We start from the raw sequence: 25,624 nt of genomic DNA, 5'->3' as shown, positions 1-25,624 counted from the left end.
TTAGTTGTACATTAGAAAAATAATGCACACATGCAGATCTACAAAACACATCATATAAAGAATAGCACTGACTTTTTCAAATAAACAAGCCTAATTTTCCCTTTATGAATTTTAATGCAAACCATAATTTTTCAGGACCCTCAAAAACATATTGGGCCAGATTACAAGTGGCGCGCTAATTTGTTTTTGCGTGCAAACATCACTCAAAGTAAACTTTGAACGTGGGTGGTTCAAAGCAATTGTTTGTGCACGAGAGACACCCAATGTGTGAAAATATGAATAAATAGGTATCAATATATATATATATATATATATATATATATATATATATATATATATATATATATATATATATATATATATATATATATTTATATATACAGTATATATATATATTTCAAGATATATATAGAAATAAATATTTAAAAATAAAAAGAACATTTTCTTCTAAGTAAAGAACATTGGAAAGTAAAACATAGTTAACACATTAAATGTTAAAATTGTTAAATTATTTTTCAACTTTTAAGGAAAAAGGCTCTAAAGTGTATATTGGTATATATGTACAGTATATACATATATAAATATATATATACACACACACATATATAAATATACACAATATATCCCTATCCATTCAAACACCTTGTCATATACCAAATACCTTTTAACCCTTATAAAAAAAAAATATTTATATGAATCATTTTTATAAGATAATGTATATGAGTTAAATACTATATTTTGATGTATTTATATTGTGTTTGGTGCACATTTTGTTTTACCCTTACACTTCATGCTAGGAGGCCGATTTAACAATGCCTGGCGGACATCGCTGAATGAGGACAGCATATGCTGTCGGCATTCAGCATTGCACAAGCAGTTCTAGTAAGCTGCTTGTGCAATGCCGCCCCCTGCAGATTTGCAGCCAATCGGCCGCTAGCATGGGGTATCAATCAGCCCGATTGTATAGGATCGGGCAGATTGCTGTACGCCGCCCCAGAGGAGCATATGGAGCAGCCGTCTTAGTTCTTGACTCCTGTTTCCGGCGAGCCTGAAGGCTCTCACGGAAACAAGGGGAACAGGAGCCATTCGTCCCTTGTTAAATCAACCCCTAAGAAAAGAGAAAAGATAGAGCGCATCCATGATCTAAGTGTAGTAAATAAAATAACACTTTATTTGCTGTAACATAAAATAATTTCAAACTCACAAAGCTGCTTTTAGGAAGATTAACGATCCCACTCCAGCTGTACTGTATATCGTTTCTGTGTGCCCCTTGTGTCTGCAGAGATCATAGACCAGACTTGTATACAGGGAACTTATCCGATATCTTGTTGTATGTGATATATATGTGTGATAAAAGACACAGTAATGGAGATTGTGTGATTACGCTGGGCAGGTTGAACCATGTTAGCCGGCTACAGTTCAGTCCTAACAACGTTCACACTTACTTCTCCTTCCGTCAGATATGGGCGTGCCCTTATGCATTTCGCGGGCTCCTCCCCGCTTTGTCAGAGGCTATGCTCTATCTCTTCATAATCCGCCCTTTTTAGTCCCTTTGCTCACTCCACCCCCCACCACTCATTGGACAATCTTGTTTTCTTAAACTGTGCCGTGACTGGTTCCCCTTTCTTGTATGTAAGCTTGTAACTATAATGTTAAACATAACCACTGTGTGTATAATATTTAAACAGCGTTGTGTCAGTTACTTGTCAGAGGGAGTTTCGTAAATCTTGTAATACATTTACATAAAAACTATTAACAATGCTAAAAGAGTTCAGATATTATTCTGAACATATGCGCTCCACATAAAATAATTAATAAAATATTTAAAATACATCAATATACCAATATATAAAACTGTTTGCATACACATAGATCAATTTTTCTGCATTTCCTCTACATAGAGTATACATCAATTTCATATTTCCTAAGAATCTTTTCTATTATCTAGTGGATATGTCTATCGTTTATATATTGGAGGTATTCTAGAGGGAATGTACCTATTTTTAACCCCTATATCACTACTAATCGTTGTTACCTTAAATTTGACATATTCTACTACCTTATATGTATGTTAAACATTTAAGAAGGCTGCCAGATCAATATCTCGGTTAAGACCCCCTGGACCCATGGTATTCAACCTATGGTTCCAGAAGGTTTCACGTTGTCTAAGCTGTAGGAGGCAATGACCTCCTCTCACACTTCTCTTGATGTATTCAATTCCTATAACTGTAAGTCCTGCACTATCTTTATTGTATACCTCTAAAAAGTGAGCTGACACACCATGGGTGTCCAAACCTGCTTCTATATTCCTAAGGTGCTCGCTAAACCTTGTCTCAACCGGCTACAGTTATACATCTGTTAGAGCCTGACACCGTTGGGCATAAAAGGAGCAGCAACCCCAGTATATCACGGACAAAGTAAAAATACCTGTCTATTTGAACTTTTTTTTCTGCTTATCCGGATTTTATACATATTTTATCCTATTTTTTGTTGGATGTAAATACCCTAAACATTGGGTTCACTAACCATCCTTATGTACTTACTATATAGGTGATTGTGTGTTTATATAAGGCAGTGTTTTTCAACCAGTGTGCCGTGGCACACTAGTGTGCCGTGAGAGATCCTCAGGTGTGCCACGGCAGACTGACAATAGTGTGACATATTTTTTAAATTTTGCTTGTTTTTTAATCTTGGACATTTTTTTATTTTGAGTGAGATGATGATTGAGGATAACTGCAGGGGTAGCTCACCTCCCCGACCCGTGTTCACACTTGGAAGGAACTCCCACAACACGTGCCTAGTGCTGGCTCTACATGCAGCACCAAGCGACACTTCAATCCCCCATGCATGCTGGCGCAGCTTTGCTCCTCCTCTAGAACAGCATACCATGCTCCACACATAATCTTGTGCTCCACAGATAACACTTTGCCCAGTTTGCGGGGGGGGGGGGGACTTTTCCCAGTGCGGGGGATCAAATGAATATTTTATGGTTCAGATAGAGCATGCAATTTTAAAAGAGACATTTCAGTTAACTCTTAACTGATTCAATTTTCTTTGTATTCTTTATTTAAAAACATACCTAGGTAGATGCAGGAGCAGCAATGCACTACTGGGCGCTAACTGGTGATTGGTGGCTACACAAATATGCCTCCTGTCACTGGCTAACCAGAAGTTATATCTAGTAGTGCATTGCTGCTCTTGAGTTGACTTTGAACAGGGAATTTACCAATTTGCAGGGGTTAATCACACTGTGATATGCAAGTTATAGTGAAATAAGAAACTGCTTACTACTGAACATTTCCACTGAGCCAATCAGTGAAGGCATATACAGGGAGTGCAGAATTATTAGGCAAGTTGTATTTTTGAGGATTAATTTTATTATTGAACAACAACCATGTTCTCAATGAACCCAAAAAACTCATTAATATCAAAGCTGAATATTTTTGGAAGTAGTTTTTAGTTTGTTTTTAGTTATAGCTATTTTAGGGGGATATCTGTGTGTGCAGGTGACTATTACTGTGCATAATTATTAGGCAACTTAACAAAAAACAAATATATACCCATTTCAATTATTCATTTTTACCAGTGAAACCAATATAACATCTCAACATTCACAAATATACATTTCTGACATTCAAAAACAAAACAAAAACAAATCAGTGACCAATATAGCCACCTTTCTTTGCAAGGACACTCAAAAGCCTGCCATCCATGGATTCTGTCAGTGTTTTGATCTGTTCACCATCAACATTGCGTGCAGCAGCAACCACAGCCTCCCAGACACTGTTCAGAGAGGTGTACTGTTTTCCCTCCTTGTAAATCTCACATTTGATGATGGACCACAGGTTCTCAATGGGGTTCAGATCAGGTGAACAAGGAGGCCATGTCATTAGATTTTCTTCTTTTATACCCTTTCTTGCCAGCCACGCTGTGGAGTACTTGGACGCGTGTGATGGAGCATTGTCCTGCATGAAAATCATGTTTTTCTTGAAGGATGCAGACTTCTTCCTGTACCACTGCTTGAAGAAGGTGTCTTCCAGAAACTGGCAGTAGGACTGGGAGTTGAGCTTGACTCCATCCTCAACCCGAAAAGGCCCCACAAGCTCATCTTTGATGATACCAGCCCAAACCAGTACTCCACCTCCACCTTGCTGGCGTCTGAGTCGGACTGGAGCTCTCTGCCCTTTACCAATCCAGCCACGTGCCCATCCATCTGGCCCATCAAGACTCACTCTCATTTCATCAGTCCATAAAACCTTAGAAAAATCAGTCTTGAGATATTTCTTGGCCTAGTCTTGACATTTCAGCTTGTGTGTCTTGTTCAGTGGTGGTCGTCTTTCAGCCTTTCATACCTTGGCCATGTCTCTGAGTATTGCACACCTTGTGCTTTTGGGCACTCCAGTGATGTTGCAGCTCTGAAATATGGCCAAACTGGTGGCAAGTGGCATCTTGGCAGCTGCACGCTTGACTTTTCTCAGTTCATGGGCAGTTATTTTGCGCCTTGGTTTTTCCACACTCTTCTTGCGACCCTGTTGACTATTTTGAATGAAACGCTTGATTGTTCGATGATCACGCTTCAGAAGCTTTGCAATTTTAAGAGTGCTGCATCCCTCTGCAAGATATCTCACTATTTTTTACTTTTCTGAGCCTGTCAAGTCCTTCTTTTGACCCATTTTGCCAAAGGAAAGGAAGTTGCCTAATAATTATGCACACCTGATATAGGGTGTTGATGTCATTAGACCACACCCCTTCTCATTACAGAGATGCACATCACCTAATATGCTTAATTGGTAGTAGGCTTTCGAGCCTATACAGCTTGGAGTAAGACAACATGCATAAAGAGGATGATGTGGTCAAAATACTAATTTGCCTAATAATTCTGCACTCCCTGTAGGTAAGCCACCAATCGCATGCTGTATTCAGCTCAAAAATGGTAATGTATTGCCACTCTATAGCTAACGTTAACTATATAATTTACCACTTCATAGAGATAATTAATTGACTATCATGATGATCAAGAACCTATTAGATTGTTACTGGCTGCACCTGCAATATAAAAAAAAATATAAAAAAATATATTCTGATGGATGATACAATGGCTTCTATTTAACAAAGTCTGTCGGACCTGATCTGACAGTGCGGATCAGGTCCGACAGACCTCGCTGAATACGGAGAGCAATACGCTCTCCGTATTCAGCATTGCACCAGCAGCTCACAAGAGCTGCTGGTGCAACGCCGCCCTCTGCAGACTCGCAGCCAATCGGCCGCCAGCAGGGGGGTGTCAATCAACCCGATCGTACTTGATCGGGTTGAATTGTGGCGATTCCTGTCCGCCTGCTCAGAGCAGGCGGACAGGGCTATGGAGCAGCGGTCTTTGTGACCACTGCTTCATAACTGCTGTTTCTGCAGGCTCGCCAGAAACACGGGGCATCAAGCTCCATTTGGAACTTGATAGCTAGGCCCCAATGTATATATTGGCCTTTTATTACCCAGTGAGCAATCTGTTCATAGGGATGAGTTGTTCACAAATCTACATCAACTGTTACTTTTAATGTCAAGTTAATTACCTTTATACCTAAAGGGACAAATACCCTCAATAGGATAATGTGTTAATTAGAGCATTTTCTTATTGTGCTATGGTTTGCCTATACCTTTGTGTTTTATGTGTTCAATAAGTGCGTGCTCTGTCTGTATCATGAAAGTTTTGTGTCCCTTTACATTAGTAATGGGACACAAAACTTTCATGATATAGATAGAGCATGCACTTATGGAACACATAGAAACACAAAGGTAAAGGCAAACCATAGCACAGCAGAAAACACCCACAGCTCTGCCTTCACTAGAACACCATTTGAAAACAAACCGAGAGTGTATCTCACTTTGGATAGGAGATATCCAGGATATAAAGTAGTACATAGAGAATACAGAGCTGTGGGTGTTTCCTGCTGTCACTCAATACTGCCTACTGCAGCTCCCTCTATAGGTTGTTTGTACGGCATTGTCACAACACTGCTGCAAAATAGTACTCAACACACATGCACATTCAGTATGCTCATTAAATTTATATATATATATATATATATATATATATATATATATATATATATATATATATATATATATATATATATATATATATATATATATATATATATATGTTTAAAATTGATGGAGGCACTCGCCGTTTTTTCAAATAAGTGGCTTTATTACTTGTGACGTTTCGGGGACAAACTCCCCTTCCACAGAGTGTGTCCCCGCAACGTCACAAGGAATAAAGTCACTTATTTGAAAGACCAGCAAGTGCCTCCTTCATTTTGAAACTGTATTTAACCATTGGCACCCTGGCAGATGTACCTTTGGGTGAGAGTGCAGTTTTTTGGTTTTGAAATATATATATATATATATATATATATATATATATATATATATATATATATATATATATATATATATATATATATATATATATATATATATTCTAGTTCAATCTTCATGACTCTTTAACCCTTTGAGTGCTAAGCACTTTCTCACCTGGGTGCTAAGCTGTTTTAAGGGTTTATTTATTTTTTATTTTTTAAAATATTTTTTTTAACTTTTTTTTCAGATCCCCAAGACTTACACTGTTAAAAAGGTTAGGCGATTACCTTTCCAACGGTGGGTCTTGGGGGTCTGTAGCTGCTTAGATGCCAGATATACAGGCTTCTAAGCAGCAAATTTTAAATAAAGTTGCGCTGTGACGTCATCACGTCATTGCGCGTGACGTCACCGTGCATAACGTGAAGCCCCCGCGATGCTTGTCACTATGCAGGCCCAGAGTAGGAGTGGGTGGGAGCCCCCAGATCTCCCTCAAGGTGGGAGAGTGTTAGCGAAGGCTCTGAGTCGTCGTTAGCACCAGAGTGCTCAAGGGGTCAATAAAACATTTTTGATTTAGAAAACCTTGATTTATATTTTCCAGTTATAATATGACAGTTTTATATCTATAATAATGTACAAATGTTACAGAAACATTTCCCAGCATGTGTTGTGTATAATGTCATGACAGAGAAGAAAAACACATTAAGTCAACTTTAATATATTTTCCCACAGCCTGTCTACATCTGTATATAAAATCCAGTATCATATTTCCTTCAGACAGGGAGGATTTTACACAGTATAGATTCCCTTAATTCTCAACCTTTAAATATACAAGCAAATGATGTTTCACTAATCAGAAAACTAAAACCTCTAATTGTTGCGTGGGAGAATAAAAGTTCCATTCTAGATTTTCCGTCTGTCTCCCTTCAGTAGACTATTTAATCAAAGCTGTATTTTCCTTTAAAAATAAAAGGTCTAGGGTTTAACAGGGCGCGAAACAAGTTTATTTTTACCATCTTTACCATTGTAAGATTAACAATTGCCCAGTACTGGAAGGTTAAGATTCCTAACTTTCAGATTATTTTAAATAAAATTGGTTACTATTACCAAATGAGTAATAATGCGGCTATCATGCTTGATACTGAAGAACAGTTTATCTCTGTCTGAGAACCATGGATATTGTTTTCTGAGGCCAGAGATGTTGGTTGATAACCCAAGGTTCTGGGAGTATTTATTGATTACTGAATTTGGTTCATAATAAGACCTGAAATGTACGGTAACATTTATTGATGTTTAAATGACCTGGTGACCTGCCGAGACTTGCCTCAATGTATTTCAAATTTTGTTGATGTGACATATGCATTTATTTTGTTATGTAATTCATAAGAAAAATTTAATAAAAACCATTTCAATTAAAAATAAAAGGTCTGCTATGCATGATGGAAGCAGAACATAGGCGCTAATCACAATCCTTAAGAAGAGTTTAGAAAGGTTTTGTAGATAAATCATTTGATAAACTTTCTACAGGATCCCATAGTGCTTTGAATGTTCACAGTATTGTAAGAAAATGAATGCACTAAATTACAATCTAGCAACACAGTGTAACAGCAGGGTCACTTTAAAGCAACAAAACTGTCCATATGGCTTGTGTGTGATCACCAGTGCAGTTATTGCTATGGAGTTATGTAGAAGCGGCTCTAGACTAAGGGAGACCTTAGGCAAAACTAAATTATGAGGCCCCTCTTAAGGGACATGCAGCTTCCTGTTATGATACAGATAGAGCATACAATTTTAAACAACTTTCAAATTTACTTCTATTATCCAATTTATTCTGTTGGCATCTTAAGTTGATAGAATAGCAATGCATTACTGGGAGCTAGCTGAATGTTTCTGGTGAGGCAATAACAAGAGCCATATATACACAAACACCAATCAATAGCTAGCTCCCAGTAGTGAATTGCTGCTCCTGACACTACCTAGGTATGCTTTCAACAAAGAATACCAACAGAACAAAGCAAACTAGATAATAGAGGTAAATTAGAAAGTTGCTTAATATTGCATGCCAAAAGTAGTACTGAGCTTTACTACCAAACAGCCAAGTGAGTGACTGTACATTCAGATGAAGTGGGAGCCCATATTGCTCCGCTGCTGTCTGCAGTTCCTTCATCACACCCTTCAGATGAACAGAGGCAGAGCACTAAGCAGACTAGGCATTTATTGAACACAGGCTCTGAGCAGGCGGACAGACATTGCCGCAATTCAACCCGATCTAGTATGATCAAGTTGATTGACACCCCTTGCTGGCGGCCTATTGGCCGAGAATCTGCAGGGGGCGGCGTTGCACCAGCAGCTCACAAGAGCTGCTGGTGCAATGCTGAATACGGAGAGCATATTGCTCTCCGCATTCAGCGTGGTCTGTCGGATCTGAGGTCCGACAGACCTTTTATTATTATTATTATTATTATTATTGGTTATTTGTAGAGCACCAACTGATTCAGCAGCGCTATAAACAAAGGGGGAGTACAACAAAAGAATTATAGGGATCAAATGGGTAATGGGACCTGCCAAGAGTCGCACTGTTGTAGTCAGCTCTTAGGAAGGTGATCTACAAACAGCTGGACTCTTAGGCTTACATGCTAAGGGGGTTCAGGGGATAGCAATGGAGGAATGGAACTGGTATAAAGTAAGGTTAGCATAGGTTGTATGCATCCCTGAACAGTAGAGTCTTTAGGGAGCGCTTGAAGCTTTCAAAACTAGGGCAGAGTCTTGTGGAGCAAGGCAGAGAGTTCCACAAGATGGGAGCCAGTCTGGAGAAGTCCTGTAAACTGGAGTGTGATGAGGTAACCAGAGAGGAGGAGAGTAGAAGGTCATGAGCAGAGCAAAGGGGATGAGAGGGAGAGTATCTGGAGACAAGGTCTGAGATATAGGGGGGAGCAGTGCAGTTGAGGGCTTTGTATGTATTGGCAGAGAGGTGCAGCAGATAAAGAGCGACGTGTAAGGAAGATGAGTCTGGCAGAGGCATTCATTATGGATTGTAAAGGAGCTAGGCAGCAGGTGGGGAAACCAGAGAGGACAGAGTTGCAGTAATCGAGGCGGGAAAGAATGAGAGAGTGGATTAAAATCTTAGTTGTGTCTTGTGTAAGGAAGTGTCTAATTTTCAAGATGTTTTTAAGGTGGAAGTGGCAGGTTTTAGCCAAGGACTGAATGTGAGGAGTAAAATAAATATCTGAGTCAAATGTGACCCCAAGACATCAGCCATGCGTGGTAGGGGTAATGATGGAGTTGTCAACAGTTATAGAGAGATTAGGGGTGAAGATTTTGGAAGAAGGGGGGAAAATGAGGAAGAAAGAGCCAGGTTTCTGTTAGGGCCAGAAGGTTGAGGGAGCGGGAGATGAAGAGGTCATGTATAGAAGTGAGCTTGTTGCAAACAGAGCGAGAGTTCCAGAGTGCGCAAGTGAAAGGGGTAGTGGCTTTTGATGCAAGAGGAATGTGAGTAAAAGTGTTAAATATGCCACTTAGAGTCTACCAATGAAGGATTGTGCACAGGGGTTAGACAAAAGGGGATATAAATGATGGTCCAGGAGATAAGATTTGTCCTAAAGAATCTAGTGGTTAAAAAGTAAAGATATGGAAGGCTAAGGATTTGTTTCAATTATCAGTTGCTAATGCAGAAGCATAGAGAGTTTTCAATGAGCCGTTGATGCTAATAAGATAGGTCAGGTAAAGTAAGCTAGAGAATTTAACACATTAGGTGCAGCTCAAGAAAGTATTGGGTATTACAAATGATAAAAGACATGCAGTTTATTGGTCGATGGAAGAGGTTAATTGGAGTAGTATCTGTAGTGAATATGGTTGGCTGCAAGATACTGAGTTCTTTGTAGGCCAGGGTCTGTACTTTGAATTTGATTCTGTGGCATATTGTGTGAGCTGGTGTAAGGGCTGTCAGAGAGAAGTGGCAGGGGCATGCATGAGGGAACAGTAGAAATAAACATTTCCTGAAAGAAAAATAATTAAAACAACAGTAAGAGATAATGAGTTATTGATTATTCTCAATGTATATATATATATACACATAGTGACTGATTGTTTCTGATATTTCTGATCTTGCAGTTGTATTATTATGGCTATACATTAAAAACAAATATGTTCACATGAAAGTTTAGGTTTTTAGTTTATTGTGAAATTGCAGGGAAATTTGTGGTTTCAGTTGTCTTTTAATTGAAACCTGAAACTTAAACTCTGCGCTACTATTATGCTGCTTTCAAACATAACAAAATTACTTCCTCACCTCGCCCAGGAGCTCTTAATTTAACAACATATGGTTCACAAATGCTTTGGGGAAGCACGGAGGTTACATTTCAAATTTATATTAAAAGACAAATGAAACCAGGGATTTTCATGCATTTTGCTTTGAGTGAGAACCTGAACGTTGGCTCTCAAGTAGGTATTTTAACTATTTAATTTCCATTTCTATATTTTTTAATATATAACACATAAGAATGTACTGAAAGGGACACAAAACCCACAATCAGCAGGCGCTACCCAGGTGCTGAACCAAAAAATGGGCAGGCTCCAATGCTTACATCCGTGCTTTTCAAATAAAGATACCAAGATAACAAAGACAAATTTATAAAAGGAATAAATTAGAAAGTTGCTTAAAATTGTCTGCTCTATCTGAATAATGAAAGAAAACAATTGGGTTGTGTGTCCCTTTAACCACTGGAAGATAAGTGTTTTGGTTTTGGTTTAAGTTCATGTAACCTTAACCAAACAACTAATCTATTTGTGCTACAAGCCATGCAATTTTGTATTAATTTCTTTACGAGTTCTCAAAAAAACATTTTTGTGATAACAAATATTCCTTATGATTTTAGCTTTCATTTTAAAATTTGAAACCACAATACTTGAGAAACAAGTAACGGTAGTTTCACAGCAGGAGTTCATATATAAATTGTTTTAACTATAATTGATGGTGGCTGTTTGTTGGAGTTATTGCAGCGGAATGTGGGTGGTTATAAAAGGGACTTTTTTTGTACTTTCTGGAGCTAGAATAGTCTAGTGTTTGTTAACCCTTTCACTCACACATCCCAATCACAGCCTCACCTGCAGGGTCTAATTAGGAGAGGTGGTCGTGACACATAGGTTCCATAATGGCGGTACCCATAATTATAGAGAGATACATGAAATATCTAATAAAAGTAACAAAGAACTTATTTTGAGGTAATTATGAAAACAGCATCTATTCATGCCTAAAAAATTTAATCTAAGATTACTTTTTTTAATACTCTGTAACTGCAAGCAACAATTACATTTTTCCACTTCAATGCGTTATATCATTGGATCCACTAATTGTTATTAAAGGATTCCAAAACTTTAGTTTTTTCAATCTACTTAAATTAAAGAAATCAATTGAAAACAACTTAATAAATAAACTGTACCTGGTCTGAACTGTAAACGAGCGTTTATTCCGCAATAAAACTATATATTATTTGCTTCAAACCACGTCATCCAAGCCAAACCCCCTTTTACTCCTCCTGAATTACAATATCGTGTGTCCAATAGCAGTCTGTTATCGTGCATATAATTAACGTATCGATCCGTCACCCTGCGCATGCGCAATTCATCAATATTTGGCTTCCTAGTTTCATGAAAATTAACAATCCCCGAAATAGTATCTCTTATTTTAACATAATAAAAATTTGCCTTTTAAAAGCATAAGATTTACTGCTCGTTATTTCTAGGGGAATTCTGATTGCTAAGCGTTGCGATCAAGTTGTCAGTGATATCAACATTTGGCTTCACAATATGATTAAAATTATATACAGCATTAATCATATTTCTTATTTAAATATGGCTTACATTCATAAATATTTTATGCTCGTTATATCTAGAGGATTTCTCGGATCTAAGCGCTGCTATCTAATTGTCATCGATATAAAGATTTGGCTTCAGAATAATGTCAAAATTGTATATAGCATTAATCATATATCTCTTTTAAATATAAGTTACATTCAGAAATAAATATTGTATGCTCGTTATTACTAGGGGAATTCTCGCAGCTAAGCGTTGCGATCTTACCTCTTAGAGACCGCTGTAACATCTGTGAGGAGAAGGATAGATTCAGACTGTCAGCTGCTCCACAGGACGGTGACGTTGCATATGACGCGTTAGATAGATCGCGCATGCGCAGTACGGAGGTTTGCGGCCATATTGATAACGCAGGTTATCCGTCGCTATTCGTTAGGAACGACAGAGCTTCTAAGTGTGGGTTTGGAAAACAATTAAATTTTGAATCAGAATATCTCTATAACGCTTGAAATACGAAAATGCAAGCATATTATACATATTATTGTTATATATGTGTAGATCGATAGAGATTAAGTTTATTTCAAGGTTTAGTGTCCCTTTAAAGGGATACTAACCCCTCATTTTTTCTTTCATGATTCAGATAGAGCATGCAATTTTAAGCAACTTTCTAATTTACTCCTATTATCAATTTTTCTTTGTTCTCATGTTATCTTGATTTGAAAAAGCAGTAATAAAAGGTTAGGAGCCGGCCCATTTTTTAGTTCAGCACCTTGGTAGAGCTGCTTATTGGTTTGCTACATTTAGCCACAAATCAGCAAGTGCTACCCATGTGCTGAACAAAAAAATGGTCTGACTCTAAAGCTTACAGTACTGCTTTTTCAAATCAAGATAGCATGAGAACAAAGAAAAATTGATAATAGGAGTAAATTAGAAAGGTGCTTAAAATCTCATGCTCTATCTGAATCATGAAATAAAAAAAATGGGTTTAGTATCCCTTTAATATTCTACCTCATAGGATCTGTGTGTGTGATACATTTTCTGTAGTTTTTTTTCTCTAAAACTATTAATATGGCTATTGTCAGACTTTCACATCTTTACTCAAAATGTACAGTCCCAAATTACTTCAAATTTTCAGGTTGTGTGATAATTCTCTATTCCAAATAAAGTAGCAAATTGTAGCCAGATGTTTGTATCCACTCAAAAGTAATAAGCATCTGAAAATCAGAGTTTAACAGAATGCTCGTTTGAACTTGAACTATGGCATGCCTCAAATTATCTTTCATGTAAGTCTTTCTTTTATCAAGTACGCCAGACTGTTTTATTGCTGATATAATACAAACAGGAAGCACTAGCTCTCTGATCATTTCCCATCTGAAAACGATTATATTGTTGTAAAAGCTGTGTGGGGTAAGCAATTTTATGTGTTTATACCATGCAACCAATATGTCTGGATTGTTTAATGCTTATAAATATGCCCTGTATTGGATACATTATTGAAACAGACATATTATTATTATTATTATTATTCTTTATTTATAAAGCGTAGACAAGATTCCGCATATCAAACATTTTTTATGAAGATTTCATGAGACAGGCAAGCTTGCACTTAAGAGGTCACTACATCCAAGTGTGTTACTATCTTCCTGTATTTAATACAGAAATAATGGTCTACAGAGGATGGAATGAACTAGTTAAAACATTATTTTTCATGAGTGTCACAGATACCCAATTTCTTTTATATATTTTTTATTATTATTTATAACCAACAGATTGTACAATAAGATAGAATGAAAATACATTTCATTTTGCCACACAGGGTAAGGAAAAGAAAAAAAGAAAACAACATAATAATGTTCATTCTACAGGGTCTATTTATGAAGCAGCAGATAGTGCTTCGACCCTCTCCGCTTAAGTTCCGCCTGTAGCGGAAGTTAAGAAGCAGCGGTCCTCTGAGGTGGCGGACAGCAATCAGCCCGATCGAATACGATTGGGTTCATTGACACCTCCTGCTAGCGGCTGATTGACCACGAATCTGCAGGGGGCGGTATTGCACCAGAAGTTCACCAGAACTGTTGGTGCAATGATAAATGCTGACAGCGTATGCAGTCGGCATTTATCGATGTGCGGCAGACATGATTCGCTATAGCGGATCATGTCTGTCTGCACCTACATAAATAGACCCCAATAACAATAGATCTTTATAATAATAATATGGGTACTATCATGCTGCAATTTTTTTAAATATGTTTTTTATCGAAGGAAAAAAAAAGAAAATGGAGAATCAGTACCTATTTATATATCCGTTCTTGGAATCAATCATCTACTACTATCTTGTATGTATAAGGTATCTGGCATAGAGGAGATCAAATTAACTGTATAAAACTAGGAGCTTATTTTGACTTCCATGAATAAAAAATACTTAATCTGGCACAAATAACAAAGTTCACAAAATTGACATTATGGGGCCAATTTATCAAACAGTCAATCAGCCCCAATGCATCTGTTTCTGCACGAGCCTTCAGGCTCGCTGGAAACAGGAGTTAAGAAGCAGCGGTCTTAAGACCACTGCTCATTAACTCATACACCTCACATTAGGTTGTCTAATAATTTTAGAAATCCAAAACGCAATTTTAAATTAAAAAAAAAAGCAATTTTTGGACAACTCCAAATGCAGTGCAGCAAATTAGCCTCCGGGTAACTACATCTTTGGCATTTAAAGAACTGATCCTTCTTTAAATGAGACTTTCACCAGAATAAAAGATTCGTCGCTTTCCCTGCTCTATTAATACTTCTTTTAGTCTTGGAACCCTCCAGATTGACCATATCTGGAAGCCATTTTTGCATCAGACTATTTAAATTCTTCCTCTTTTATAAATAATAATCTCTACCAATAGGATATTGAGTTATGACCTAATTTAAATAAGCAAAATCCCTTATTCAATCATTACAGTTTCTAGAAAAGGTACCAAGATTCACTGAATTAAGAAAGTGTCGTAACTGCAATTTATGATGCCCAATTTTTGACTAAATAATACAGAGATTAGCTGTTGCCTTCATCATGGGAAAGAGGATTGTGGATTGTTTATTGTATATTGTTAACAGGTAAGGTAGGAGCTGCAATTCTATTAAACTAATAAGTCAAGCACTCTCGCTACTCCTGCCTAGTGGTTTTGTGCATTAAGAGTGGATAGTGTACACTACCATCTGAAGACAGGAAAAGGCAATGTTAAATAGTCACAATTGAGACACTTATCTATGGTGGGCATTAATCTGACTGGTTTTATAGACTATGTTCTCCTACTGGTTGGCTTATCATTAGGCTGCTAACTGGTTACACTTCCTTAGTGCTAAGTTGTCTAGCTGATAATTGATGCATGGCTTCAAAAGGGTATTATTTACTGTTTCCTGACCCCTAGAGTGTCATTTATACCCCTGCAATTCTCTCAAAAAAGCATACATCTCCAGGAATCTGTGTTATCCACAGGACCTATTTAATGGCCACACGACTGGATGATTTTATTTGCCACTCAGCTAAAACTGAAGCCAATATTAAGCTACAATTAGCTAATATTAAATGTTTTCAGTGTTTGTTGCACACATTTCCATTAAATCAATGTATGTTAAATTATGCAATTAACTTTAGCTTTGGATAGTTTAAATAACATTTATAAATAACAGAAAATTTTATAATATTGGAAAGTATTACACTGCCCTACCTGGCTTCTTCACAATGCCACCCAGATGGAAAAAGAGAACACTAGATAAGATAGTTTCGACTGTGTCACTGGTATATATAGGTTATATTTTTCTTTTTGTCCCTGAGCTATTTTTGACTAAAAGTCACTGTTACACTGAGCAAGCTACAAGCCTCAGATCTTTTCTACAGTTCTTGTCCAATGGAGAAGTGTTTAAGATTGCTGGAATCCCCCTGTTAGAGGACCCTAGAAGGACACACTGACAGCTCCTTCTTCCAGCAACCCCCACACCATGTGAAATATAGAACTTAAAAGATTCAGCTCAAGAAATGTCATTTAGTTTGTCGTGCTTTATACTTTAACCTATACAAATCTTAAAATACATACAATATATGATCCAGTTGAGCTTAAATTAATCCCATTAAAAAAGGGGACCCATTTACACACGGTGCTCGGACAAAATGCCGACGGACAGAATGCCAAGGCACATTTCTCCATCAGACATATGTACGAGAGACTGTGTTCCGAAGCCGAGGGCAGATACACTCCAGAATGCTCTGTTCTAATCAGAGCCCCAGGCACCGCAACCACCTCTGGGTACCTAACCATGGGTCCCACCCCATCTTTCGCTCTCTATCTATCTATCTATCTATCTATCTATCTTTCTGTCTGTCTGTCTGTCTGCCTGTCTTTCTTTCAATCTGTATCAATTTTTATCTATCTATCTCGTGGCCGGACTGTTATCCGACGGCCATTTGTCTGTCGGAATATTATTCTCACACAAATGTCAGTCGGACAAATGTCCATTGGATAACAGTCCGGCCACAATTTAACACAATTAATTATATCCCTGAATTCTGTTTCTAGCCAGAAATGTATCTAAACAATTTTTTAATGTATCTAAGGTATTGGCATTTACTACCTTCTTGGGTAATGAGTTCCTCAATTTGATTGCTCTTACAGTGAAAAAAATTTTTTTACGTTGCTTGAGATTAAATCTCCTTTCCACCAGCCTTAAATTATGACCGCTTGTCACAAACAATTTTCTTGGAATAAACAGAGCTTCTGCCATCACTGTATATGGGGCTTGAATATATTTATATAGAGTAATCATGTCACCTCTTAAGCGCATTTTTTCTATAGAAAACAAACCCAAGGATAACCTCTCCTCAAAGCTTAAATTCTCCATTCCCCTTATTACATTTGTGGCCCTTCTCTGAAAATTATTTTTTAAGAAAACTTACCACTGCCTTGCACCCAATTCTGGATGTCGCATTACGTATTGATGGTGGTGCATGGGAGCAAGTTGGTAGGATAGGATTTGACAAGATTGTTCTATATCTGACCCAGAGGCCAGACTCTGTTGAATATGTGTGTTTTAGGAAATGACGGTTGGGTGGGATATCTACATCTTATTGAATTAACATACTAACAAGCTAACAAACTGGAATGTTCCTACTTTTATATCCAATCTTATATGAAGTTACTTCTAAAGTTGTGACAACCCTGCCTTTTATACTCTTGGAGTTTGACACATTTGTTTAAAGGGTCATTATAGTAGAAAAAAATAACATACTCTAAATTGCTAGAGCATGCAATTTTAGCACTATAGCACTAGCGACCCTGAAATTCTATATATTTATAGATGGGGTTAAACACAAAGCTAAAAAAAAAAAACACTCAGGGAGAGAAGATAACTGCTGGTTCTGATCTGAAACAGCTGGTGAGCCCATCTGCAACAGCAGTCACACAGCTGGAACATCTGATGACCACTGCTGAAAAACTTTTCTGTTCTGAGTTGACTTAAAGAATTCATACATTTATTTAACAGGCTGATTGTCTTAAGCAGGATGGCCATCTATCTCCAAAGCAATTAAAACGTCCCTCAGAAGACCATGAATATCAGTTTGAAATTAAAGGAAACATCTTCTGTCATTGTATCAGAGAGAGGGTCCTGAGATTCTGATAATCCATCCTCACAAGGATGTTGAATTCAAATGCACCCCTTGTGTTAGTGGGAAATTAAAGAGGTTTGTCTTTATGAGAGATGAGATCCCAGAGGAGTTAAAAGTCTAAGAATGATCATCACTTGCTCCATACATGTGTCTGCTTTTGGCAGCTGAAGGCAAAGCAGTCATTAATTCAGAAACGGCTGAGTGAATGTACATCTTAAATTTAGGAAACATTTCAGTGGTAATTCCTGGGGTACAAGTTTTGTTCAATATACAAACTAGCGAAAGAGGACACCCTCCTACATTAAATGATCAAAAGTCCCAAAGTCTAAAAACAAAGTCCACAATTCTCATGCACAAGCATGTGTCCACATTCATCCAAATAGGAAAGATGGAGCAATCTATCTAGGTATTCTGATTATAATTCGCCCAGACTGCTCCTTGTGATAAGAGGTGACATTTTTAAGTATTTTTTGGGCAATGCAGACCTCTGGAAAGTCCAGGAATAAGACAATGCTGGCTCTGCGGTAATGACAAGTTAGTGATATAAAAAGTGATAGAGAAGTCCAGCACACAAAAGAAAATCCCAAGAGGGTAGTTCTCCCAGAGTGACTGCCACACTCAGCAACACATATTCAATGAAACAATGGGAAAAGACTCCTCTGCAGTAAAAAATCCAAATTTTATTGTGATACAGGATCAGACATAAAAAGTTAGTGATATAAGTAAGGCACAATGTATAGGGATTGATAGGGAAACAGTGAGATAAACTGTACAGAATATATTGCAGCCCTTTAATAAGTGTATAACACAGTAAGCAAATACATAAACCCTGTAGCATAAATGGTTAAAATCAAGTTAATCCGTGATGAAGCACTTTATGGTCAAGAAACGCGTCGGATGAATGCTGGTATTAGCTGATGTGATGTAAAGTATTTTACAGCAACTTTGAATAAATGTTGAACTTTTAAAACTTTTAATCTGAAGCTCGGACTGTCCCTGTCATTTTTCTTTCTTTTATGCTAAAATCAAGTTCTAGTAAGACGGTAGGTTTACCACCACTTACTCTAAATACCTATCCCAATAGGTAAAAAAATTCAACCTTACTTCAGGTATGAAGAAAGGGAAGCCAGAAGGCGCTCTAAAGGCTCACCAAAATTTTAATCCCCTGTGTCTCATGGCTATCCAAGAGTGTAGAAAAGTGTAGTAAAATGATGTCCATCATTCAGAGATGTGTAAATATGCAGTGCTATATTGCACTGGGCTTGTCTCTCCCTCACATACAGAAATGAGAGAGATCTCCCAGTGCTGGAGGGTTCCCGCCCATTTTCTTTGAGCATTCAGTAAATTCAATCCCTGTGAAGTCTACACTACAATTTATCTACAAACAGGAGAATCTTTGATCTTCAGGCCCTCTGTGAGAGTGGAAGTTCTTGTATGTAGGGGTGTTTTGCTTGCTCCTAGTGAACAGGGAAATTACATTCTCTAACAAATTATAGCATGCAATGTTTCCCCGCTAATTGCCCTTTAAGCAGCTTGGTCTGCATTACTAGTGAAAAAAAAAAAAGAGAGATTAAAAACCTACCTCCGGGAACACACTGGAATCCATTTCCAACAAATCCTTCTAAACACTGACATGCAAAAGAGCCTGGAGTATTGTAGCATTCAGCATCTGGATGGCATGGACTTGTTTCACATTCATCAACATCTGAAATAAAAACAACTTTATCAATAAAGACAATTCTAAACTGTGATCATTATAATTTTAAGAGGGCCTCTTAGACTGTTTCTGTAAAGGGTTGCACAAAGATGCAGAAGCATGAGCAATACATAATGTTGGACCCAATCTTGGGAGATGTGGTTGCTTTTCATCAAAGAGCACAGAGAAAATGTGAGAGGACCTAAAAGGGATACTGAACCCATTTTTTTTCTTTTGAAATTTAGATTTAGATTTAGAGCATGCAATTTTAAGCAACGTTCTAATTTACTCCTATTATCATTTTTTCTTCATTTTCTTGGTATCTTTACTTGAAAAAGCAGGAATGTAAGCTTACGAGTCGGCCCATCTTTGGTTCAGCACCTGCGTACTGCTTGCTGATTGGTGGCTAAAAAAAAGCCACCAACCAGCAAGCGCTATCTAGGGTGTTGAACCAAAAATGGTCCGGCTCGTAAGCTTACAGCACTGCTTTTTCAAATAAAGATTCCAAGAGAGCAAAGAAAAATTAATAATAGAAGTAAATTAGAAAGTTGCTTAAAATTGCATGCTCTATTTGAATCGTTAAAGAAAAAAAACAGGGTTCATTATCCCTTTAAGGTAACTGATAATGCAGAGCTTTACAAAGTAGCAAGACTATATTACAGGTACATTTTGATAAGAATTATTAAGCAAACGCTAACATAAAGTCTACTGGGTTCCTAATACATATGTTTTAAATGTACGAACAGCAGACAATTATGACACATTCCTCTTCATATAGAAATAAAAGTTAAAAAAAAAAAAATGTATCCCAAATATGTTTACAACAAATAGACATGAAATGTGTTGCACTTCTTAGCATATAGAGTAAAATATCTGTACATACCAACACAAGATTGACCATCTCCAGAATATCCAGATAAACAGGTACATATGTATGAAGAACCACCCGTGTATATACAGCGTGCACGGTCCGCAATATCGCAGTTGTGTGTTTCAGATAAACAGTGGTTTATAGGACGCTCCACAGCTGATAAAATAAAAATACAATTCTCATTATTATACTATATATATATATATATATATATATATATATATATATACTGTATATATGTGTGTGTAAATATATATATATATATTTATTTGCGCATATAAGTGTGCGTGTGTGTATATATATATATATATATATATATATATTATTTTTTTTCCTTTGCGTATACATGTGTATAAATATATATATATGTTTTTTTGCTTTTTTAACTAAACAAATAAGTGGGAGGAAAACTATTGTATAGAAAATATGTAAATTATGTTAATTAGTCAGTAAAAAATAAAATATTGCAATCAAGCATTTAAAAGGCTTCAGCAAAGACTGAGGGGCCTAACGATCACGCTCTGTATGGAGCTTGAGGGCCCGTGTTTCTGGCGAGTCTTCAGAGTCTTCTAAAAACCGCTGCTCTATAACCCTGTCCATCTGCTCTGAGCAGGCGGACAGACATCGCCGGAATTCAACCTGATCGAGTATGATCGGGTTGATTGACACCCCCTGCTGGCGGCCGTTTGGCTTCGAGTCTGCAGGGGGCGGCGTTGCACCAGCAGCCCTTGTGAGTTGCTGGTGCAATGCTGAATACGGAGAGCGTATTGCTCTCCGCATTCAGCGATGTCTGTCGGACCTGATCTGCACTGTCGGATCAGGTCCGACAGACATTTGATAAATAGGCCTCTAATTGTTGATATTTATTTAAAAACTTGAACTGAAGCACCATGTCATGTTTACACTGATAACAGCCCCCCCCCCCCCAATAATTTTTTTAATCTCTTGAACACAGACTGCACAGCCAATCAGATACTGTTCCAACCACCCATACAGCATACTGGCCTTTGGGGTATACAAAAGAAAACAAGGTACTTTATCAAAGTCCCCTTTCATTACAAGTTACTATCAGTAAAAATGAAACTGAAGATATTTGTAAAATGAACTGTCCATATTAGAAATCGATTAACAAAACCTTTTTTTCTCCAGAGGTTTAAGTTATCTGCCAAGATTACAGTAACTATTTAAAATATGTACTAAGGTCTCCTGAGGGCTGTGCACATGTTATTTAAATTAGAAGCAGTCACTCGTATTGTGCTATGATAGTGTGACACATGTTTTTCAGTTCAACAATTGCTTGTTTTTGTCATGCTATGCATTATGGCTTGGAATTGAATTAAACAAAATTCTGTAAGTTATTTTCACATCTCATGCAAAGAATAACACACAGGCCTAGATTACGAGTGGAGTGCAATATTGCGATTTTGCAAGCCACTCAGTAATACCAGTGCACTTAAATGTGCGCTGGTATTACAAGTTAGGCGAAATGCGAACGTGACCTCGCGTTCGCATTGCCTGGAAGTCCATGAGAGAGCGCTTCTATAGGCTCCAATAGTTGTGAGACACGGCAAACCACCTAGCGCAGGGCAGGGGCAAAATCGCAAAGCGTTGGGCAGCAAAATAAAAATATATATGTATATGAATATTTTCATATATATTTATGTGTTTATATGTATATACAGGCAGCCCTCAGTTTACGCCGGGGTTATGTTCCAGAAGGAATGGTTGTAAATCGAAACCGTTGTAAATTGAAACCCAGTTTATAATGTAAGTCAATGGGAAGTGAGGGAGTTAGGTTCCAGGCCCCTCTCCAAATTGTCATAAGTAACACCTAATACATTATTTTTAAAGCTTTGAAATGGAGACTTTAAATGCTAAACAGCATTATAAACCTAATAAAATAATCACACAACACAGACTTGCATTTTTCTGCAAACAGTTCTTTCTATGCATTCCAATCTGGATTGATTTATAGACAGGAAGATCTTGTTCCTTTGAAATCTGCTCGATAGCTCAGGTCTGGTTAAACTGATTAATTTCAGCTTGCTTGGCTTTGCTGCAACACAAGTGGACAGCTCCACCTACTGGCTATTTTAATGAATATACTGCTTCTCAATGCTTTTCAATAGCAGTCACATGATTGGAAAAAAAGGTTGTTATTCTGAAACGGTGTAAATTGAACCGTTGTAAACCGAGGGCCACCTGTATATATATATATATACACATATTAAAACATATATATATATATATATATATATATATATATATATATATATATATATATATATATATATATATATATATATATATATAAAAAGCATATACTGTACATATATACAGTCGTATGCAAAAGTTTAGGCACTCCTGACAATTTCCATGATTTTCATTTATAAATAATTGGGTGTTTGGATCAGCAATTTCATTTAGATCTTTTAAATAACTGAAGGACACAGTAATATTTCAGTAGTGAAATGAGGTTTATTGGATTAACAGAAAATGTGCAATATGCATCCAAACGAAATTAGACAGGTGCATAAATTTGGGCACCCCAACAGAAATATTGCATCAATATTTAGTAGAGCTTCCTTTAGCAGAAATAACAGCCTCTAGACGCTTCCTATAGCCTGTAATGAGTGTCTGGGTTCTGAATGAAGGTATTTTGGACCATTCCTCCTTGCAAAACATCTCCAGTTCAGTTAGGTTTGATGGTTGCCGAGCATGGACAGCCCACTTCAAATCACCCCACAGATTTTCAATGATATTCAGGTCTGGGGACTGGGGTGGCCATTCCAGAACATTGTACTTGTTCCTCTGCATAAATGCCAGAGTAGATTTTGAGCAGTGTTTTGGGTCGTTGTCTTGTTGAAATATCCAGCCCCGGCGTAACTTCAACTTTGTGACTGATTCCACAACATTATTCTCAAGTATCTGATGATATTGAGTGGAATCCATGCGACCCTCAACTTTAACAAGATTCCCAATACCGGCACTGGCCACACAGCCCCACAGCATGATGGAACATCCACCAAATTTTACTGTGGGTAGCAAGTGTTTGTCATGGAAAGCTGTGTTCTTTTGCCGCCATGCATAACGCCCCTTGTTATGACCAAATAACTCAATCTTTGTTCATCAGTCCACAGCACTTTATAAAAAAATGAAGCTTGCTTGTCCAAATTTGCGTTTGCATACCACAAGCGACTCTGTTTGTGGCATGTGTACAGAAAAGGCTTCTTCTGCATCACTCTCCCATACAGCTTCTCCTTGTGCAAAGTGCGCTGAATTGTTGAACGATGCACAGTGACACCATCTGCAGCAAGATGATGTTGTAGGTCTTTGGAGTTGGTCTGTGGGCTGTTTTTGACCGTTATCACCATCCTTTGCCTTTGTCTCTCCAATATTTTACTTGGCCTGCCACTTCTGGCCTTAATGAGAACTGTGCCTGTGGTCTTCCATTTCCTCACTATGTTCCTCGCAGTCGACACTGACAACTTAAATCTCTGCAACATGGTCTAAAAAATAAAACTTACCAGGATAGGCTCAATGACCTAAATTTGTATAGCTTAGAGGACAGAAGGGAAAGAGGTTATATGATAGCAACTTTCAAGTACATTAATGGGTTTAGTAAAACTGAGGCTGTGGGTATTTTACATAAAATGGAAAATTCAAGAACAAGGGGTCATGAGCTCAAGCTAAAGGGTAGTAGATTCAGGAGTAATTTGAGGAAGCACTTCTTTACAGAAAGAGTGATTGATTTATGGAATAAACTTCCTCAAGAGGTAGTAGCAACAAAAACTGTGGGGGACTTTAAAAATGCATGGGACAAGCATAAGGCTATCCTACGAACTAGATAAGTTTATACTGTTAGGTAAGGTCGGGCAGACTTGCTGGGCCTATGGCTCTTATCTGTCGTCAATATCTATGTTTCTATGTTTCAATAGCTTTTTGTATCCTTCCCCTAAACCATAATGTTGAACAATCTTTTTTTTCAGGTCATTTGAGAGTTGTTTTGAGGCCCCCATGTTGCCACTCTTCAGAGGAGAGTCAAAGAGAACAACTTGCAATTGGCCACCTTAAATACCTTTTCTCATGATTGGATGCCCCTGTCTATGAAGTTCAAGGCTTAATGGGCTCATCAAACCAATTTTGTGTTCCAATTAATCACCAGTGCTAGGTAGTTACAGGTATTCAAATCAACACATTGACAAGGGTGCCCAAATTTATGCACCTGTCTAATTTTGTTTTGATGCATATTGCACATTTTCTGTTAATCCAATAAACCTCATTTCACTACTGAAATATTACTGTGTCCTTCAGTTATTTGATAGATCAAAATTAAATTGCTGATCCAAACACCCAATTATTTATAAATGAAAATCATGGAAATTGTCAGGGGTGCCTAAACTTTTGCGTATGACTGTAAAGACACAGTCCCCCATTGACCTTAATATAAAGGCACTTTTAGTGCCTTTTTTTTCAAAACACCCCACATCCTCTCAATGTAACCCCTTATAACTGCTTTGTGCATTTTTTTTAAAATAAAGATGCACACATTTTCATTTTATTTTGAACTACTGTCCTTTTTATTTGGGGGACAATTGGGCAACTTTTTCTTATTAATCAGAGGTCTGACCTCTGGTTAATTGCACTAAGCACAAAGTGAAACCGCGAGCTCGCTGTAGCATTAACCGGCCAGGAGAATAAATAAGTCCCTTTGAAAGGAAAGAATAGTTTTTCAAAGCTAGTAAAATAAGCAATACAGGCTTTCTTTCTACATATTAAAAACAATATATATTTTTTCATAATTGCTGTACTAAAGCATGCAAAATAATTTGCCGTCTTTTTTTAAAATTTATTATAAAACGTATAAGCAAGTAAATTGCAGGAAAAATTAAGGAATGTTGAAGTTAAAGGGACAGTCTAGTCAAAATTAAACTTTCATGATTCAGATAGGGTCTGCAATTTTAAACAACTTTCCAATTCAATTTTATCATCACATTTTCTTTGTTCTCTTGGTAATCTTTGTTGAAAGCTAAACCTAGGTAGGTTTATATGCTAATTTCTGAGCCCTTGAAGGCGCCTCTTATTGCAGTGCATTTTCAAAATGTTCTCAGTTAGACAGTGCTAATTCCTGTGGGCTATATAGATAACATTGTGCTCACTCCCGTGGGGTTATTTAGGAGTCAGCACTGATGGGCTAAAATGCTTGTCTATCAAAATAACTGATATAAGGAGGCAGTCTGCAGAG

At 37.4% G+C, this 25,624-nt stretch overlaps 1 protein-coding gene across 1 annotated transcript in view; it reads right to left on the bottom strand.

Moving 5' to 3' along the window:
- NID1 (nidogen 1) overlaps nt 1-25,624 on the bottom strand; it is a 274,670-nt gene that overhangs the window by 62,818 nt on the left and 186,228 nt on the right. The window contains exons 11-12 of the mRNA XM_053711101.1: nt 20,392-20,535; nt 19,395-19,517 (exon numbers count right to left, since the gene is read on the bottom strand). Coding sequence (XP_053567076.1) covers nt 19,395-19,517; nt 20,392-20,535 — 267 coding nt within the window. The remainder of the gene's footprint in view (nt 1-19,394; nt 19,518-20,391; nt 20,536-25,624) is intronic.

The sequence above is a fragment of the Bombina bombina genome, chromosome 4 (assembly GCF_027579735.1).
Source record: "Bombina bombina isolate aBomBom1 chromosome 4, aBomBom1.pri, whole genome shotgun sequence".
In the NCBI taxonomy this organism is placed as follows: Eukaryota; Metazoa; Chordata; class Amphibia; order Anura; family Bombinatoridae; genus Bombina; species Bombina bombina.
The sequence above is the reverse complement of the archived record's forward strand: the minus strand, read 5'-3'. Positions and strand labels throughout refer to the sequence as shown.